Genomic DNA, 22,390 nt, shown 5'->3' on the forward strand with positions numbered 1-22,390 from the left:
ATTCCAGCACCGATTACTGGGTATTCACTCTCCTGGACCCACAGTACAAGCAAAATCTTTCCACTCTCATCCCTGGAGAGGAAAGGAGTGAGAGAATGCATGAATACCAGCAGGCCCTGGTGCACAAGCTGAAACAGTATTTCCCTTCTGACAGCGCTAGCGGCAGAGGGCGTACTTCTGCGGGACAAGTAGCGAGGGAGAGTAGGCGACCAGGCAGCTTGTCCAGCACTGGTAGGGGTACGCTTTACAAGGCCTTTGCCAGTTTTATGTCACCCCAGCAAGACACTGTCACCTGTCCCCAGTCTCGGCAGAGTAGGGCTGATCTTTACAGAAAGATGGTGAGGGAGTACGTAGCTGACCATACCATCGTCCTAAATGATCACACAGCTCCCTACAACTACTGGGTTTCAAAGCTGGACATGTGGCACGAACTGGCGCTGTACGCCTTGGAGGTTCTTGCCTGCCCTGCCGCTAGCGTGTTGTCCGAGCGGGTTTTCAGTGCAGCTGGTGGCATCATCACCGATAAGCGTACACGCCTGTCGACTGACAGCGCTGACAGGCTGACGCTTATCAAGATGAATAAAGCCTGGATTTCTCCGGATTTTCATTCTCCACCAGGTGAAAGAAGCTGAACCTGAATAATCTATGCACTCCTCCTCCTCATTGTCCTCCTTCTCCTCCACTTTGTACACTAAAGCAGAGGAAACTGGCTATTTTTTGCCAGGGCCAACTGTCTTTGGCTATAGTACTCTATGTATTTAATTTTTCTGGAGGGCCACCTACCCGGTCCCCTGTTTTAAACAATTTTTGGGAGTGCCACATACAGGCTCTCAATCTATTTAATTTTTCTGGAGGACCACCTACCTGCTCCTCTTGTTTGAAAACTTTTTTGTACTGCCACATACAGGCACTATCAAAATTAAATTGTCTCCATAGAAGCCTCCACATGTCGTCTTTTTAGCTGGCTCCACACGTTGTCTCCATTGCTACCTCCACACGTCATCGCCATAGCTGCCTCCAAAAGTCGTCCATATAGCTGCCTCCATACATGGTCTCCTTATCAAACGAATTGTGTCAGGCATAATTTTGGGTTGTTTTCATGGCTTCCACATCAAACTTGTTAACTTTGTCCACAAAATATACTGGCAAACTTTTATCATTTACCGATATTATTTCAGCGCTTCTTGCGCATCTGTTTACATTCCCCTCACCCGCCATATCCCAAACTTATAAGAACGCTACTACACTTGATCTTATACAAAAGGTTCTTAGAGGTGCTGTTTGGGGAGTAGCCTAGAGACAGGGGCTTGGATTGGCGAAAGCTCACCTGGCAGCGGAGCACCAGCTCCGTCTCAAGATCCAACTAACATAGTTTTAACTGCAGCACCTTTAATCTACTAGTAGTTCACTGCCTCCATACATGGTCCCCTTATCAAACGAGCTGTGTCAGGCAGAATTTTGGGTTGTTTTCATGGCTTCCACATCAAACTTGTTAACTTTGTCGCCACCCTGCTGTGTAATCCACAAAATATACTGGCAAACTTTTATCATTTACCAATATTATTTCAGAACTTCTTGCGCATCTATTTAGATTCCCCTCACCCGCCATATCCCAAACTTATAAGAACGCTACTACACTTGATCTTATACAACAGGTTCTTAGAAGTGCTGTTTGGTGAGTATCCTAGAGATGGGGGCTTGGATTGGCGAAAGCTCGCCTGGCAGTGGAGCGCCAGCTCCATCTCAAGATCCAACTAACATAGTTATAACTGCAGCACCTTTAATCTACTACTAGTTCACTGCCTCCATACATGGTCCCCTTATCAAACGAGCTGTGTCAGGCAGAATTTTGGGTTGTTTTCATGGCTTCCACATCAAACTTGTTAACTTTGTTGCCACCCTGCTGTGTAATCCACAAAATATGCTGGCAAACTTTTATCATTTACCAATATTATTTCAGCACTTCTTGCGCATCTGTTTACATTCCCCTCACCCGCCATATCCCAAACTTATAAGAACGCTACTACACTTGATCTTATACAAAAGGTTCTTAGAAGTGCTGTTTGGGGAGTAGCCTAGAGACAGGGGCTTGGATTGGCGAAAGCTCGCCTGGCAGTGGAGCGCCAGCTCCATCTCAAGATCCAACTAACATAGTTTTAACTGCAGCACCTTTAATCTACTACTAGTTCACTGCCTCCATACATGGTCCCCTTATCAAACGAGCTGTGTCAGGCAGAATTTTGGGTTGTTTTCATGGCTTCCACATCAAACTTGTTTACTTTGTTGCCACCCTGCTGTTTAATCCACAAAATATACTGGCAAACTTTTATCATTTACCGATATTATTTCAGCGCTTCTTGCGCATCTGTTTACATTCCCCTCACCTGCCATAACCCAAACTTATAAGAACGCTACTACACTTGATCTTATACAAAAGGTTCTTAGAAGTGTTGTTTGGGGAGTAGCCTAGAGACAGGGGCTTGGTTTGGCGAAAGCTCGCCTGGCAGCGGAGAGCCAGCTCCGTCTCAAGATCCAACTAACATAGTTTTAACTGCAGCACCTTTAATCTACTACTAGTTCACTGCCTCCATACATCGTCCACTTATCAAACGAGCTGTTTCAGGCAGAATTTTCAGGTGTTTCACTAGATACATAGTGGAACTCGGCCCATCTGTCGCCGCCATGCTGGAGACCTGAAGTTGCAATCATAGCAGCGCAATATGGATGCCCCATACTGTCGCTCTTAATCGTGGAACCATTTCCGTAAAAGCAATTAAAAATAGAACCACTATGCTATTCCATTATTCCTAGGTGAAATATTCAAACAACCCGGCCTGCTTTGAAAATTATAATTTTTTCAAAGTAAACGCTTCTGGCCCCCAGGCCCATTTTGGGTGGGGAGGAGCCGAGAGACAGGGGCTTGGACAGGCGAAAGCTCGCCTGGCAGTGGACCGCCAGCTCTATCCCAAGATTAGGCAGCCTCAGATGCATCCATGCATGCTGCTCCTGCTGTTTCCTGTCCATTTTGCCTCCACGATCCTCCACAGCGTCCACCAATGTCTCATTTCAACTCTCTATACCCCAGACGCTGGAGCATGAGATGATATGCAGCACATCATCCCCTTATCAAATGAGCTGTGTCAGGCAGAATTTTCAGGTGTTTCACCAGATACATAGTGGAACTCGGCCCATCTGTCGCCGCCATGCTGGAGACCTGAAGTTGCAATCATAGCAGCGCAATATGAATGCCCCATACTGTCACTCTTAATCATGGAAGTCGTCTCCATGGCTGCCTTCATATGTCGTCCCCTTATCAAAAGAGCTGTGTCAGGCTCATTTTTCGGGTGTTTCACCAGATACGTTATGGAACTTGGTCACTATGTCGACACCATGCTGTGTTATCGACTAAATATACCGTCAACCTTTTGTTCACATAGGAAATCATTTCAGTGCTTCTTGCTCACCTCCTTTGGTTCCTCTCTGCCACCCATTGGTTTGAAGCCTGAGTCCATTTAGGGTATGTCGCCATGACACTCTCTAGCCTGCCGCTGCTGCCGCTGCCTCTGCATGCCGTCCCCTATAGTGTCAGGGTTAATTATGGCATGTTTTAGATGCTATCTAGCCTCATTCGGTCACTCTGTCATTGCCATGCTGTTGCCCATAATTTTGGCATAATGGTGCGAATAAACAGCCTCACAGGCATCCATGCATGCTGCCCCTGCTGTTTCCTGTCCATTTCCATGGTGTTTCCATCCATTTCTGAGTTTCCCAGGTGCTTGGCCAAGCTTCACTGTGCAGATCCTTGGTCCCCTTGAAAAATGCTCGAGTCTCCCATTGACTTCAATAGGGCTCGTTATTCGAGACGAGCACTCGAGCATCGGGAAAAGTTTGTCTCGAATAACGAGTACCCGAGTATTTTAGTGCTCGCTCATCTCTAGTCTAGATGCCTTTTTACAGCTAAATAACATTTTTTGTTATGCTATATAGGATTGTTTCCCCTAAATCCCTTCCTCATCCAATCCCTACCCTTCCTTGGTTGAACTTGATGGACAAGTGTCTTTTTTCAACCGTATATACTATGAAACTATGAAACTATGAATTCCCACAAACTCTAATTGTTTGGGGTCCCCACCATGAGTCTGTTACATGTGTCTGTCTATTGGTGTATCTCTTCCACGCCTAATGTCCCCTAGGTGATCACCCACCCTTTTCCGAAACTCCCTGTAGGTTTTGCCAACATACTCAAGTCCGCAGCTACATGTTGCTTTATATACAACGCCCACCGATCGACAGTTGATAAGGCCACGAATATCAGAGTTCTCCCGGTTACATTACTGCAGAATGTTTTTGTGGTTTTGATAAAGGGACAGGCAACACAATTCCAACCGCATATAAAACAGCCCTTAGGACACCTATTTAACCACGACCCTGTCTCTTATCGATTGTCCACTCCTGAACGTAACTAGAGGTCTAGGGCCAACCATTTCCTTAATGTCTTCATCTAGCATTAGTATTTGCTAATAGTATTTGGTAATAAGTCTAGAGAATTGTTTGACCCCCTCATTGTCTTTGGTGGTACTTTCAAATAGTTTGGTTTGGTCAAAGCGTGAGGCATGCTGGAATGCTTTTAGGAGGACCCTATCCGGGTACCCCCTTTCCCTAAACAGTTTTCTTAGGTCGCCTGCCTGGTTCCTATACTCGCTGTTACTAATACAATTTCTCCTCATACGGAGCTATTGACCTTTGGGTATCGCTTTTCGAAGGGGGAGTGGATGATTGCTCTCCCATAAAAGGGAATTTGTCGCTGTCAGGTTGTGGAAAATAGTAGTCTCTATGGCAGTGATGGCGAACCTTTTAGGGACTGAGTGCCGAAACTACAAGCAAAAGCCATATATTTTTCCCAAAGTGCCAATTGCACAATGCTACAATGATAATCCACCTCTGTCCACACCTCTTTGTTTCAGGTCTTGAGTCCTGAATGGTGACCTTTGTGCTGGCTTTGTGATGGCTTGGGTGCCCAAAGAGAGAGCTCCGAGTGCCACCTCTGGCACCCGTGCCATAGGTTCGCCACCACTGCTCTAGGGTATTCTCCTTAGTCCGTATAAATAGTACATCCAGGAATGGAAGTCTGTCAGGATTAATTTCATATGTAAACCACAGCCCATGGGGTTATTATTCAGGCTCTCCGCAAAACTTACAAGCTCTCCTTGTCCCCGTTCCAGAGTACAAAGATGTCATTGATATAACAAAGAAAAATCTCTGCTCTATCAATGCCTGGGTAGGGAACAGCCGAGGAGCAAATTGGCATACGTGGGAACACTAGGGCTCATCATTGCCATGCCCCTGAGATGGTGGTAGATCCTGCCTTTAAACAGAATAAAGTTGTGTTTGAGGGAAAATTCGAGCAAGCTCAAAATAAACCGGTTGTGTTTACAGAACTGTGTGCCTCAACTTGAGAGTAAAAACGCTATTGCCTCCAATCCCTTATCATGTGGTATAGATGAATAAATACCCAGGGGATGACCCTACACTTGGGCTCATCCAAGCAGTTTTACACCCCAAGGGATACTCTTACACTTTGGAGGTCCCATCTGTTTTTTGATCATTTCCACCGCAGGCCCTCTGAAGAACCCACAGTAGGAAGAAACGCATCAGGGAAGGGGAATGCAGGCTGTTTCGAATAGGGCAAGGATGTGCTACTGCCCTTGTTAGGGTGGGAGCTAATTTTTATGTGGGTGACAGAGACAGATGTAGGTATAGTCAGGTCCTGACACTTTGTCCTACCACATGCAGGTATGTCTACTGTCACCTTAAATGCCCCTACCGTGGAAATTGAAGCCTTTAAAAAAGGTGTTGGCTCCACGTTCTGTCCCCCCTTGTCGGCCGGCTCCCCCCTTGATATTTCTTACCAGCGTGTAAAAGAGGATGTTAAGGCCTTGGTGTATCCTCCAACTCCAAGTAACCTTTCCTCAGGCGAACTATCCGCCCTTCACTGGCTTAAGTCACAAGAGAATATTATTTTTAAGCCGGAAGATAAGGGGGGCAACATGGTAGTCATGACCAGGGATTATTACAAAACAGAGGCTAACAGACAGTTGAGGGACGTTGAGACCTACACCCCCTGCCATCTAATCCCACCATTAGGTACCAAACACGGTTGCGTACCTTTCTCAGAGAGAGTGTAGAGCGGGGTGTTTTATCCGAACACACGGCAAAGAAACTATTACCCTGTACGGTATTTTTTGCCCAAAGTTCACAAATCACTTTCCGCCCCCCCTGGCCGACCCATCGTGGCTGGCATCGGGTCTCTGACTGAACCCCTGTCACAGTATTTGGATTGGCTCCTCCGTCCCCTCCTCCAAGAGATCCCGTCGTATCTAAAAGACACAAACGCATTCCTTAAAATTGTTAAAGAGATACACTGGAAAGAAGGTTACTCTTTGGCGTCTATCGATGTTGAAAGTCTATACACCAGCATCCCGCAGGATTTGGGTGTTCAATGCATTAGTGAAATCCTTACTAATGCTCGTAGTAGTCCTGACTTCGTTAATTTTGTCTGCGAGGGGCTTAGGTTTGTGCTCTCCCATAACGCCTTCATGTTCGACGACGAGTGGTTTGTCCAGAGAACCGGCACAGCGATGGGTACACCTGTTGCCTGTACCCTTGCCAACTTGTTTCTCGCATGCTTTGAGAACCGCCGTGTCTTTTCTCTGGACAATCCATTCCTCGTGAACCTGAAGGCGTTCCACAGATATGTGGATGATGTTTTCATCGTATGGGAGGACACTCACACGCAATTCTTACAGTTTGTCGATTATCTTAATTCTGACAATTATATGAACATGCGGTTCACTGCCATATATGGGGGAGGTGAATTAGACTTTCTGGACGTCAAGGTCAGGGAGGAGAAGGGTGGGTTGAGTACGGTGGCGTTTCGCTAGGCCACAGCTACCAACTCACTTCTCCATTACCACAGCCACCACCCACTTCACACTAAGAGAGGACTTCCATACAGCCAGTTCCTACGGCTCAGGTGAATCAACAATGATGCTACTCAGTTTGCGATACAAGCTGAAGAATTAAAAGACAGGTTGAGAGCCAGGGACTATCCCGAACATCTTATTAATGAGGCTTATAATAAAGCGCTGGGTATACCATGGGAGGAGTTATTACGATCCCTTAAGAAAACTAAGAGAGGTACAAGGGACAGCACCAATACATATGCACACACCAACGAGAAGAACAATGAGAGAATGGTGTTTTCCTTTGAGTTCAGTCCCTATGAAAAAGTAGTACGTGATGCCATTTTGAAAAATTGGAGCATCCTGAAGCAGGACTCCTTGACGACAGCCGCAGGCGCTCTCGCATATATTCTGCGCATCGCAGGCGGATGACGTCAACGGCTTGAAGATGCGCTAGTGAGCGGGAAACGGCCCGTCGCCGTATGGCTCCAGTGTTCCCCCTGTACCACACCGTTTGCTGAATAAAAAGAAGTAGTTCCACAGGTCCGGTGAGTGCCGCCTCTTCTTCTCTCTATTTGCACTACTGTCACCTTAAATGCTCCTGTCCATGCACATACATGATATGAAGACAATTCAACTGACGTTCGGACACCACTGATTCCCATCTAATCGATATCGCATGTCAGGCTTGGTAAGAGCTATCTATCTGCCTTTATTTCAAGGTGTATCTCATATGGTATGGTGCTTAGCACCTTGAGACCATAAGGAACGTGCATATCCCCATTGTTCTGGGCACAGCCACTGGGGGCTGTGGTATTTAATATAGTTGCTTTGGTTTGCATGTATAGATTGGATTTATGGTTTTAACACTCTGTTTGTTTTTTAAGGCAATTCTAATAAAAATTATTTAGTTTAGTTAATGGACAGCTTGACAGCCATTCAGGATTATGTCAGCTGTGAGACAAGGCTGCCCCCTCACCCTCTTGCTATATGTCTTTAGTTTAGACCCCTTATTAAGAAAATTGCTAGACTTTTTTACAGGGTTGAAAAAGTGAACTGGTAGGAGAAGCTGGCCGTGTGTGAGAAGAAGGTGCTGAGCTGAGGAGCTGACATACCAGGAAAAGGTCAGCCTGGTGAGAACCTTCTCTGCATGCCATGCCCAAAGCTTTCCAATAATGTTTTTGAAAAAAACTGACACTGACTGTGTGGTCAGTCGGGACCTTATTGAGAGGGTGACAGCCCCTGCAAAGTGTAACATTTCCTATAAACTTATTATTGGTAAGATCATTAGATGGAAGATCATACACCAAAAATAGGATATTTAAAAGTATTAGACTAGGCAGAAACCACTTATACTGAAAAATCAAGGGGGATTTATTATATCATGCTAGATAAAATATATAAAATATAGTTGTTCATTGAGTCCATAATTAGTTATTGATTTTAAAGTTATGATCCATTTACATTACGCCTTTGAAAGTTTATGCTGAAGTTTCCACCCCTGGATCCCAGAGTTGCATGGTGTAAGAGGACAACTGGTAAAAATATAGATGGCAGGTATGTGTCACTAAGTGCCTGGCCTAGGTGATGTAAAAAACCCAGTAGCTGTATGCCAGTAGCATTACATTACTGAGCAGTTTTTCCTGCGGTAGTTCGGGACCAGGTTTTTTATGGAGCGACCAAAGAGTCTGGTTGGGAAAATCAGTCCCATACTGCGGTCCAGGGTTTGCCACTTATTAAAAGGCAGCATTGGCTACTCAGTTGAGGGGAAACTGTGTGTGTGTGTGTTTTAGTTCAAGCTGTCCTACATGTGCTGTTGGAAGAAAACTACCTCAGAGTTCCTGGGAGTGTATTTGTTATACCTCAAGAAAGTATTGTTGAGGTTATGTTTACAAGCTGAAGAAAGTGTGTTTATTTAGCTTGAAGCTTAAAGGGGTATTCTCGTCTGGGTATTCACATTCAATTTAATTAATCTGCCATATATATTCCCAGGACCTGAACCAAGGTCCATCAAACCATAGAACAGCAAAAAAAGGGCAGCACTCCGAGATTTGTGGAAATCAGAAAAACATACTCATTTATTCACACATGTGTCAAGGCTACGTTTCGGCTCCTTGCATCTGGAGCCTTTCTCAAGCAAAGGTGCATGTAACACAGTGAAAAATTTATACAAAATACACAGGAAGTGACATCATCTTACAGGTCATGTGATCACAGCAATACCAAGTTTAAATCACATATTTGAATACAAAAAGGACTTTACAATTACATATAAACATTAAGTTAGAGACCTAGTGCAGTCATGTGCATAATAAAAGGAAGATCTAGCGCCTACCTAAGGATCAGTAGCTGGCAGGATGTGGAATAGTGGCGTGCCCCCATGGAGCACCGCCTCTGACACAATCATGTGACTCATATAAACAGAGCTGGCAGTCACGTGAAGCCATCTTGTGAAAGGGAGAACCATGCAGTGTATAATAAATACGAGATTATTGTCTCAAAAACGGGTGCCGGGTCTCAATGGGTCCGCAGAGTGCCATGCACAGACATCAGTCACATTATCGTGACTGAGTTATCAGAACGGCCCGATCCGTAGCTACCCTTTCAGGACCGGAGTCCAGCGGGTGCATAATTCAGGTCAGGTTATCACTCTATATCTGGCCCATAATAGAGACCATTTGCAACCCAAAATAAGTGCAGTCTCCCTATAGATCAATAAAGGTTACTGAAGGAGGTGAATCATGATATGTAGTGTCTGATCCTTAGGATAATCAGCGGAGATCACATCTGCAGAGTGAAGAAAACAGTGGGGTGCCTCTAGTGAAGTGTTTGCGAGATCTAAAAAAGAAGAAAAAGGGGTAAGTATACGGCTTGGTAGGAAATAATCATTATAAATATACAATATCATACACCAATGTTTCGCTGATTCAGATAAGGTGACCAAGATTCCAACCTACATAGGTTTTCGCCCATTATAGAGCAACTTCCGTGGTTCTAAATTCAATATTGAGACCTTTGGGTTTCAGACCTCTGACTTTTTGTTAAAACTAGGTGATGTTAGCCTACCCACCGACACAGAAACAATACTTGTGTCCTTTGATGTAGTGAGCTTATACACTTCAATAGACCACGCTAGGGGTATTGCAGCAGTGAAACACTTCCTCATTGAGTCTTCTCAATATTCGGAGGAGTGCAACACATTCATTTTGGCGCTCTTGGAGGTTATACTGACCTGCAATTATTTTCTATTCAGAGATCAGTTCTTTATGCAGACCCAAGGAACTGCCATGGGGTCGAATGTGGCACCCACTTACGCAAATATGTATATGCGTTTTTTGGAGGAACATCATATTTATGGTTTGCATCACTTCAGACAGGTCTTATGTTGGTGGCGGTATATAGATGACACATTCGTCATCTGGTCTGGAGATGAGACACAATTATATACATTCTTTGACTATCTGAACTGTATTGATCCCACTGTAAAATTCACCTATATACACTCCAAGAAGGAGATTCAATTCTTGGATGTCAAAGTGTCACTTGAGAATAATATACTTACCACAGATCTGTACACAAAAGAAATGGACAGGAACAATCTTTTAGACTTTCATAGTTGCCATCCGAGACGGATGATTAAATCTTTGCCTTACAGTCAGTTGCTACGGGTGAAGAGGATTGTTGATGGGGACCCCCCATTACAAAACAGACTAGATGACATGGCAGATAAATTTCACCAGAGAGGTTATCCTTCGCACATCTTAAACACCCATAAGAAGAAGGTGACAGATATTGATCGAAAAAAACTCTTAAGCAGTACACCCCACAGATCGGAGACTGACAGACTCACATTTGTCACTACCTACACTGAGACTAGCCCACTTATTTCTAACATTGTTAGAAAACACTGGCCCATCTTGAGAGATGGTTTAGGTACTCCTACCATCTTTGACCAACCTCCTGTATTCGCATACAGACGAGTGAGGAACTTACAGGACGAGTTAGTAAGATCTGACATTGGCCCAAAGAAAAAAATTGTACAATCCTTCTTAACCACTAGGAAGAAGGGATGTTTTCCATGCTTGAATTGCGTTAATTGCAAAACCGTTGTTAAAGGGAATACTTTCACCGACCGGCATACTGGCAAGGAGTTCTTTATCAGACACTATCTCACTTGTTCCTCATCTTATGTTATATACCTTTTGGAATGCCCTTGTGGCTTATGGTATGTTGGGGAAACGAGCACAGAACTGAAGTTGCGATTGAATAATCATAGGCAGTCCATCAGGGACAGGAGAGTTGACTTACCAGTCTCAAAACATTTTGTGGAGGCCAAACATACGGAATTTCAACTACGGGTCAGAATTATTGACCATGTCCCACCTCATAGATTAGGGGGAAATAGGCTACATAGACTTCGTAGGAAAGAATTGGAGTGGATCCATAGATTGGACACTCTGAAACCCAAAGGTCTCAATATTGAATTTAGAACCACGGAAGTTGCTCTATAATGGGCGTAAACCTATGTAGGTTGGAATCTTGGTCACCTTATCTGAATCAGCGAAACATTGGTGTATGATATTGTATATTTATAATGATTATTTCCTACCAAGCCGTATACTTACCCCTTTTTCTTCTTTTTTAGATCTCGCAAACACTTCACTAGAGGCACCCCACTGTTTTCTTCACTCTGCAGATGTGATCTCCGCTGATTATCCTAAGGATCAGACACTACATATCATGATTCACCTCCTTCAGTAACCTTTATAGATCTATAGGGAGACTGCACTTATTTTGGGTTGCAAATGGTCTCTATTATGGGCCAGATATAGAGTGATAACCTGACCTGAATTATGCACCCGCTGGACTCCGGTCCTGAAAGGGTAGCTACGGATCGGGCCGTTCTGATAACTCAGTCACGATAATGTGACTGATGTCTGTGCATGGCACTCTGCGGACCCATTGAGACCCGGCACCCGTTTTTGAGACAATAATCTCGTATTTATTATACACTGCATGGTTCTCCCTTTCACAAGATGGCTTCACGTGACTGCCAGCTCTGTTTATATGAGTCACATGATTGTGTCAGAGGCGGTGCTCCATGGGGGCACGCCACTATTCCACATCCTGCCAGCTACTGATCCTTAGGTAGGCGCTAGATCTTCCTTTTATTATGCACATGACTGCACTAGGTCTCTAACTTAATGTTTATATGTAATTGTAAAGTCCTTTTTGTATTCAAATATGTGATTTAAACTTGGTATTGCTGTGATCACATGACCTGTAAGATGATGTCACTTCCTGTGTATTTTGTATAAATTTTTCACTGTGTTACATGCACCTTTGCTTGAGAAAGGCTCCAGATGCAAGGAGCCGAAACGTAGCCTTGACACATGTGTGAATAAATGAGTATGTTTTTCTGATTTCCACAAATCTCGGAGTGCTGCCTTTTTTTGCTGTTCTATATATATATATATATATATATATATATATATGTATGTATTTCTTCAATCAGATGTTATTAAGTCAAAAAAATTCAGAGTGATAACATTAGATGGGGGTAAATGAAAAAAGGATGGAAGAGTAAAGGAGGGAAGAGCTAGGGTTTTTGTAAGGGGGAGGGTAAAAAAGGGGGGTTGTATGAATGCCTGTCATATTAATGAGTTTTGAGTGAAACCAGGTTGTCCAGATTTTTAGAAATTTGGGAAGTGTACCCCCTTCCAATTGCCTATACCTTTAAACCTGCAGATCTCTAAAACACTTATCTTTCTACTGAGAGAGGGTTGGTACCAAGTTGTCTTCCAATTACATGTTTAAGAGTTTAGCAGCAGTTGAATGTAGGGCTTGGCTTCCCTTATAATATCACACTGAGAGAATATGGTATGTGGGTGTTGCATATATGCTGTATTTTTTCTAGCACTTCTCTCAAAAAAACCTGTAACAGAGGGCATGACCACCATATATAGGCCATAGTTCCTACAGCCGTTTCGCAACTACAACACTTTTTATCAACCCATGGGAATATGTGATGGAGCCATTGAGGTGCCTTATACCACCTTGAAACAATTTTAGAAGGATTTTCCCTAATTCTTATGCATCAAATGATCAAAAAATAAGGGGTGATGATCTGTGAAGCTGGATAATCAAAGAGTACACCATAGATAATAATTTCTTATTCAAGGGGTGTTTGGTGGCCAACTTTTCTAGCCATGTAGGAAGCAAGGATGCAACTTAGGTAAGCCGCAATCGATTCCAGAACTTATGTACTACCTCCCTAGTAGGATGGGTAACAAATATAAGGGTATCAATGAACTGAGATCAGAGAAAGTTTATGCGGAAGTCGGGGGTGTGGTACAAGAAGCTGGTCATGCACATCATGCAGATAGCACTATATAATGCTTACGTGCTACATCAATGTGCAGGCCAGAGGGGAACTTTCCTGGAATTTCAAGAGGTGGTTATAAAGTACTTTCTTTTTGGATACCAGGAAGGGGGCAGTGCCAGCACTTCTGGAAGCAAGGCCACATTGTGCATTGTACCAGGGCAGCACTTTCCAGGAGAAGTTCACCAAACTGCCAAAAGGGAAGGACACAGAAGATGTGCAGGGTGTTCTCCAAAAAAGGCATTCAGAAGGACACCGTTTATCATTGTGAGACATGCCCAGAAAAAATACAGGACTATGTATGACAGGTTGCTTCCGTATTTATGATACATCCCTGGATTTTTAGATTACCCTGTTGTTACCCTAATGTGCTATGTAAAGCTCATATATCATGCCGAACCTTTCCTTCTAATCTCTTCTATGTGCCCAGCCTGTAGATTGTTGTCCCATATGAGGTATTGCTGTATACACGTGGATTAATTCATGGAGGGGTGTAGTATCCAAAATAAGGTCAGTTCCTACGGGTTTCTACTGTAATGGTTCCTATTGGCATCTACAAATGCTTCATGATGCCAAAAAGAAAAAAAATGTCTGTGCTCCAAATGCCAGTTATTCCCTTTAGAGACCTGCTGTAGCTCCATCCTGCAGATTATTGCCACCTATGGGGTATTGCCCAAACCAGGGTGACCCACAGAGTGATTTTTGATGCGTTTTTCCCCAGTGGCATGAGTTGGGCAAAATATTTTTGTCACTAAAATGGCATATTTGATAAATTGCAATACAATTTTTACTCTGCCCTACTCACTTTGTATTACATTTGAGCCTAGTGAAAACAGAGCTCCAAAACCTAAATTTTGCTCCTTTCCTCCTGAGCCCTTCCGTGTCTCCATCCTGCAGATTATTGACAACTATTGGGGTAACCAGCAGAGGAAGCTACTAAAACTTTAAACCACTTCACATCTGAAAAGCTTTAATCACTTTGTTCCATCTTAAATGATACCTGGCAATCAATCGAGTCTGTAATGAACTTTCAAGCTTTTTCACTTGTTATGATAATACATGATCTCAGTTTGTACCCATAGCTCTTTGATATCCATTCTCAATATGCTTTTGTCTTATATCCTATGATCATAAACTGATCTCTCAGAGTCTTGGTAAATAACATATTCTAGGGGCTCTTAAGAATTGGCCAGTTGCCTGGATTATAAGACTAGGGTGTGATGATCTTCCATGTTAAACCAAGTTGATACTGGTTTGTTTACAATATACATTCATATTGGCCCAGATGCTTAAGTCTCGTCCGGCTAATAAGGCTGGTCAGTTTGATGTAAAATTCATTGTTGTTTAGAGTCTCAATAAAAGTCTTTTTCAGTGCCCTGCTAAATAATGAAAATGTCTATAAAACACATCTGAAGGATGACACTAGTATGGAATACAGACCCTAATGTGCTACACTCCCTGACAAGTGTTTCTCCCCTCAAGGCTCCATTAGGAGTATTGCCCCAATGTACCTTTTTTATATATTGGTAGCCTCTACGAATGCCCAATCCCTGCATGAGCTCAGCAATTTGCTGACTGAGTATAGGGGTAGCTGTGTCAGTGTTCTGTTTTAAGAGAGAATAGCAGCCTGGAGCTTTTAGGTGAAGGGCATGGTTAGTCTTTTGGGGTATATTGTTGGTGACAGCCCTGCCAGTTGATTGGGGGTTCAATACACACGGTTTTCTGCCTGCCTCCTGGGTCGGACCCAGCAGTGCAGTTGTCAGCCTATGCCTTTATGATGACTGTTTTAATACACTACCATACATCAGTATGGTAGTGTGTCAATTTTAACAAGTGACCAGATGGAAAACTGTGCAAAAAAAAAAAATGAATACAAAAATAGGTCTCTTAAATGTCCCATATAGCATAAAACTCCCATACACAATAAAATGTGACACAAACAGCACATATAAGGTATCGCCACATCCGTAATTACTGAACCAGTATGGTGAACACCTTTCAAAAAGTAAAAAAAAAAACACAGTAAAAATTATGGCTCTTGCGCATCCAACCAAACACACACCATTAAAGAGATGGCGCATGGGCGCCGCTATCTTGCTGCAGATCGTATCCCCATGATGATCCGTTGCTATGACAGCCTTGGGTCTTCCGAAGACCCGAGGCTGTCTCGTTTGAACCTTTTCATTACATGTGCTATTCTTTGATCGATCAGACAATATAGGGTTAAAGTACCTTAGGGAGTTTGAAAAATATAATTAAAAAAAATTTTTAAAAAAGTTTAAAAAAAATTATAATAAAAAACAAAAAATTCAAATCACCTTCCTTTCCCTAGAACATTAGGTATTGCCGCGTTCTAAAATGCCCAATCTATCAAAATATAATAACGTTTTTTCACTGCGTTTAACCCTCCTTAAGTCCTAAAAATGGTAGCATTGAAAACACCATCATAAGTCACAAAACATGACACCAACTATAGATCTGCACACCAAAGAATGAAAAAGTTATTAGCACCAGAAGATGGCAAAATAAAAAAATACAATTTTCGTACAGGAGGTTTTAATTTTTGTAAATTAAGAACATTATAAAACCTATTACAAATTTGGTATTGTGGTGATCCCACCGACCCAAAGAATAAAGTAGATATGTCATTTGGGGTGCACAGTGAAAGCCGTAAAATCCAAGCCCACAAGAAAACGCTGCAATTGCGTATTTTCACTGTATTTGGAATTTTTTTCCTGCTTCCCAGTACACGACATGGAAAATTAAATACTATGAAGTGCAATTTGTTACATAGAAAACAAGCCACCATGCAGCTCTTTATGTGGAAACATACAAAAGTTATAGATTTTTGAAGGTGGGGAGTGAAAAATGGAAGTGAATAAACTAAAAACGACCAGGTTGTTAAGGGGTTAAAGCCTTTTTTTTATGTTCTTGTTTCTGTGGCATGGGCTATTTTTTTTAAATAGATAATATTAATTTTAGGTTACCCTGGAAGATCAAAAGGTAATAAAACACACATGCTATATAACATTTGAAAATACTTATTATCAGATTAATTGTTTTGATTCATGTTATTGTGCTGAGCAGAAAATGTATGTTGCGTACACTATCTTTTTGTATTTAATACAAAGTAAAGCAAGCAAGATGTGCTGATGTAGGACATCAGAAAACCCATGGAATAGCAAAATAAAAAAAGACAATGGCTATCACTAAAAAACAATGAGAAGCCACAAGTAAAATGACACAATCATTGTCTCATTGTTGGTTTGAAAAATCACTTAGTTAACATTTGCTTATAGAAAAAAACATATGACTTACAGTATATAAGGCAATCTGCAAAAAACAGATGGCAGACCGTACATTTACAGTTCCTGACTCAAAATGGGAAAGGTAAGACTAAACTTTGTTTTCAACAGAAAATATATCATAAAAACCTTTTATATGAAATAAAGTATTCAATATTCAAAACTGTAAATGATTTATATATGTATTAAGAAATCAGAAGTAAAATAATATTCACTGTTAATTGCCAGAATCTAGTAGTACGGTAAGTAGTGTAACATAATAAAAAAGGATACACGTTGCAAGATTTCTATGCTTTTAATAATAGCAGCAGAAGGATTGATAGTATTATAGAATCAAAAATAAATGAACACAAATCAATAGAAAACTGTCAAATTCATTTTCAAACTTTAGTGTTGATTTAGCAATGTCCAACCTTTTAACTCATTTTGGATCTAAAAAAATTGATGGCTAATGTAATCATTTACATCAATACAAATAACCAAATATTCTGTATAACCCCCCCCCCCCAATACCACCACCATCATATATATATAAACAATGACTGAAGCCTACTGCATACTATTTTACAAGGAACTCCTATAATACAAAAGAACTTATTGATCCCTTATGAAATTATAGTTATTGCAGTTGTAGTTATGACTTTACTAGGTATTTATCCCCTTTAAATTAGAAAATTTAAGCATGTACTGCTTAAGAACTAAATCTGAATTTTGTAACTTTATACATTATTTTGATCTAAAATGGTCCAAGCATCTGTCAGACTCAGCTAGAGCAAGATGTCCTTGATCATTATATACACTTCTAGAATCAGTCATCCAAATGACGTAAATGTACATAACATTGATGCACATTCAGATAACTTGGGAGCTGACCACCGGGGAACATTTATCTGAGCTTCTATGACAGAAAATTGGCTTAGAAGGCATGAAATAATTGAAATGACATTATTATTATTTATTATTATTATTCCCAGAATGGGCATGTGAAGCGCCTTCACAATACCTAGACCACTTAACCCCTTAACGACTTCACCTTTTTTAGTTTTTTTACTTCCATTTTTCACTCACCAACTTCAAAAATCTATAACTTTTTTATTTTTCCACATAAAGAGCTGTGTTATGGCTTATTTTCTGTGTAACAAATTGCTCTTCATAGTGACAATATTTAATATTCCATGGCGTGTACTGGGAAGCGGGAAAAAAATTCCAAATGCAGTGAAAATGGTGAAAAACCACATTTGCGACGTTTTTTTGGTGGCTTGGATTTTACAGCTTTCACTCTGCGTCCCAAATGACATGTCTACTTTATTCTTTGGGTTGGTACGATCACGTGGATACCAAATTTGTATACGTGTTATAATGTTTTCATACATTTAAAAACATTAAAACCTCCTGTACAAAATATGTTTGTTTTATTTTGCCATCTTCTGGCACCAATAACTGTTTCATACTTTGGTGTACAGAGCTGTGGGTAGTGTCATTTTTTGCGAATTTTGATGGCGTTTTCATTGCTATAACTTTTGGGACTGTGCGACCTTTTGATCACTTTTTATAAATTTTTTTATATTTTTCAAAATGGCAAAAAAAATGCCATTTTCGACTTTGGACGCTATTTTCCGTTACGGGGTTAAGCGCAGTGAAAAACCATTATTATATTTTGATAGATCGGGCATTTTCGGATGCGGCAATACCTAATGTGTTTATAATTTTTACCGTTTATTTATATTCATATCAGTTCTAGGGAAAGGGGGGTGATTTGAATTTTTAGGTTTTTTTATTATAATTTTTTTTTAAACTTTTTTTATTTTTACTTTTACTATCTAACCCTAGGTAGTCTGATTCATCCTATCATATACTGCCATACTACTATATGGCAGTATATCTGGATTTTACTGCCCATGGATTACACTGTGCAATTAGCACATTGTAATGCATGGGTTAAAACGAAGTAGCCTCGGGTATTCGGAACACCAGAGGCTACCAGGTGAAAACACCTGCGATCGGTGCTAGCACTGATTGCAGGTGTTACCGGTAAACCTTTGCTGCAATATGCAGCAAAGACTTACCGGCTATGGAGAGGGCTCGGCCCGCGAGCCCTCTCCATGCACCAGGACCCGGCGTTGGGAAGGGGTTAAACGTTCACCTTCAACATTAGCATGGTTTTTGTGCAAAATTATACTAGCTAGCAGCTGCCATCTTTTTGTCCACTAGTGCAGCCTCTCACCCGTTGGTTATGTCAGGAATCCTAAGCCTTCTAAAAAGTGCCGGAGGGGTGGGATTTCATTATTATATGACGGATCTCCCCCATTGTGTTTAAAAGAATAAAGGGATTTGTGGGCACCTATCTGATGAACGCTATACCCCCATCATTCAGGCTCTTATCCTCTCTCCTGTGGGTAGAAGAAAAGCTTATATGAAAAATACTTTCAACAGCATAAAAATGCCTACAAAGTAATGTATACAGTGTAACATGCTCTGTCAGTTGAGTTAATGGGCCATGTGTTTATTTTATGCTAGAAAGCTGCACCAAAATACTGGTAGATTGGCATAATTTTTGGTGCACTGGCCTTTTCTGTCAAAGCCACGCCCCTGTTAGGAGTCCACAACCTCTTTGCCACACTAGTCATAAAAGTGTCTAAAAAGTCTCTTTAACTCTTCATTAGTGTGGCACAGAGTTTCTTGGTGAAAAGGACCTAATTCTGTTGTAAACTGATTGCTAAATCTGCCCATATATTCTTAAAACTTTATCATTTAATATTTTTAGATCATTTTCTACGAAGACAAAAACTTCAAGGGGCGCTCTTATGAGTGCATCTCTGACTGTTCTGATCTTCACTCATACTTCAATCGATGCAATTCAATCAGAGTGGAGAATGGAAACTGGATGCTGTATGAGTTTCCAAACTATAAGGGACACCAATATTTTTTAAAAAGGGGAGAGTATCCTGATTTCCAGCAGTGGATGGGCTTCAATGACTCTATTAGATCTTGTCAATTAACCCCTCAGGTGAGTCAATATTCATATTAATTATATTATTTCAATTATTTCAATGAATGTTTTATCATGGTCTGTGTATATGCCAAATACAGTGCCAAGCCATTGACTGACCATCAGTGAAAAACAGAAGCAACGCTGTGTTTTTTTTTTTTAATGCAAGTTATCATGGTATCACAAGCAAAAGTCCTTTGGACCCTTAATGATGAGGCCAGAAAAGACAAGACAAAGACAAGGGATATTTTTAGAAAATTTTAATACACTTTGGTTTAGGGGGCATCACTTTTTTTTTTTTTTTTGCATGTTTAAACATATTTGGTTTTTGGGCCTATAGGGCTAGTTAAACACAATGTTAATGTAAATGTATTTCTTTTTTTTTTTTTTTTTTAAATATATATTTAATTTTCAAATGAACTCAAAATGACCATTATCAATAATTATTTTGATATATGTTATGTACATTGTCGGGACAATAGGGTGACTATGGCAATGTTTTTTTAATCTATTTATTAATATTTTTGTGTTTTTTACTTTATATGGCCCCTATCAGGTTATCTTAGTTTTTTTCAGTGGATCGTCAGGATTGCGTTAGCAGGACAGTAAAAAAAATTAAATTACATTTTACATAATCAAAATATATTAAATGATAAAAATAAAAAAACCAAAGAACCTTCCCAAGTAATATAGTAGTACATAAATAAAAAACACAAAATGGGTAATGGCACATTTGTAATCACATTTGCTAGAGGGTGGTTATTCAATCTGTACTGTGAATGGCAGGTGTATTCCAAAATACTTGTTTATTCCACACAAATTCAGCCCTCATCTTCTCTGATGATCGTCTTTATTATGTAGTAAAAAAAAGGTATAGCTCAGAATATAGTGACACATAAACAAAGGTTCTTCTTAAAAAGGTCTTCTTAATTGCACAAATATAGATTCATCATTTTTGCTCTGTTTTTGATACTGTAACTGTAAAAAAAAAAAAGAAAAAAAAACTGTTTTAATTAAAAAGCAACAAGGAACAGCCCTGCCACTCTATTTACTATAGGCCATGGCAGTAAGTTGGTGGAGACTATAAATTATCCTCCTGCCCCAGTCAGACCTGGTCTGAACAGGTCTGACCTAGAGAATATTGAGGCATTTAAAACTCCATTCTTAATAGATTCCTCAAATATTGGAATATTCTAATATTCTTGTAACACACTTGTAAGGCTGTCAGAGTCATACATTTTATTATTACAAGGGAGTTTGAAAGGCAAAGGGCTTGTTTACACTCTACTCCCCCTCAAGTTAAGCCTTTATGGGATTTTGCAAGTGAAGAAAAACTTGGCACTCCTTATATTTTGTGAAATCAGGAATTCTTATTTTATTTTTAGTTCCAATGTGATCAAGAACAGCAATCCAATAACAATTTATGCAACGTTTCGGTCTTAATTCAGACCTTCATCAGGCACGGATTGCTAGGTATAGGAGAGGACATAAAGGAGAGGCGCACTGCTATGACTACTGCAGCGCTAGGAGTAGTGTGCAGAGCGGGGTCTCCCGCTAGAGGAAAGTGCGCTCTATGGGATTTTGCAACCTGAGACATAGATTATTTAAAATAATTTAAATAACATTTAGTTAGAAAAATTGTAAAATAAACATTTTTTTTAGTAATAGCATGCATAAGTATAGACCAGAAAAATACAACAACATTAATAATAAAATGTAGAATTACTGCAGGTTTACTGCAAAGTATTTACTTTTTTTGTTCCATTATTCTTATATAGAATACTTTAAAGGATAATCTTTTTCTTTCCTAGGCACAACTATACAAAGTATTTCTTACAAATTAAATATAACGTTAAACATGTTAGTATAAACACTTAATAACTTCAAAACATAAATATTGTTTTCACTTTTGTCTTTTTAATAGCACCGAGGCTCTTTCAAGTTGAGAGTTTATGAGAGAGAGGACTTCAGAGGACAAATGATGGAATTTACTGAAAACTGCCCACATTTGCATGAACAATTCCATTCTAATGACATCCACTCCTGCCATGTCCTTGAGGGTTACTGGATATTCTATGAAGAACCCAACTACAGGGGACGTCAGTATTATCTGAAACCAGGAGAATACAGGAGATACAGCGACTGGGGAGCGGTGAATAGCCGAGTTGGTTCTTTTAGGAGAGCCACAGATTTATTCTGATGATGTTAATGCTGGAAAACTTCACTTCTGTTTATGGAATATATTAAAGTATTTGATCTTTGCTTTGCGAGTGAAATATATATATAAAAGGAATATGAATACAAATTATGTTTTATCTTTATTTCACTCTTTTTATTATGCTGTAAACAAGGGTAGAAAAATGTTTATGAAATGTGAAAAATGTGAAGCTTGAGCCCTGCTATGTGCACCTTTTTAGGTCATTGCAACGATATATTTTCACCTGTAAGACCCAAAATAGTTATACAGTAAAGGGTGTACCTCTCATTAGTAAAATTTGAACTATAACTCCTAAGACTATAAGAAAAGCTGTAAGCTGCAAAGTTTTTATCTTCTTCATTTTTTACTGCAGTATATGCCAATCTACAGCTTCTTCAAGCATTAAAGGGAAACTGTCAGTAAAACTAACCCACAATGGAATCAAACAGGACTGTGAGTGACTTTGCTAAATAGAAGCACAACAGTTACAATAAAAATAATCTTTATTTATAAAGAGCCATCAAATTCTGTATGGGGGACATATACAGATAAAAT

General features: G+C 40.5%; 1 protein-coding gene across 1 annotated transcript; it reads left to right on the forward strand.

The window, feature by feature from the left end:
* Positions 1–16,632: 16,632 nt before the first annotated feature.
* Positions 16,633–21,943, forward strand: LOC140075316 (gamma-crystallin-3-like). Its single transcript, XM_072121026.1, has 3 exons — positions 16,633–16,734; positions 19,414–19,656; positions 21,563–21,943. The coding sequence occupies exons 1-3, from the start codon at positions 16,726–16,728 to the stop codon at positions 21,836–21,838; spliced, it is 528 nt and encodes a 175-aa protein (XP_071977127.1). The 5' UTR covers positions 16,633–16,725; the 3' UTR covers positions 21,839–21,943.
* The last annotated feature ends 447 nt before the right edge of the window (positions 21,944–22,390 follow it).

This window comes from Engystomops pustulosus, chromosome 8 (genome assembly GCF_040894005.1).
Source record: "Engystomops pustulosus chromosome 8, aEngPut4.maternal, whole genome shotgun sequence".
NCBI classification, from domain to species: Eukaryota; Metazoa; Chordata; class Amphibia; order Anura; family Leptodactylidae; genus Engystomops; species Engystomops pustulosus.

Bases quoted from the DNA above. Each gene is read 5' to 3' on its own strand.
- LOC140075316 (XM_072121026.1), top strand. The intron at 19,657-21,562 runs GTGAGTCAATAT...TCTTTTTAATAG, and splicing joins CTTGTCAATTAACCCCTCAG to CACCGAGGCTCTTTCAAGTT.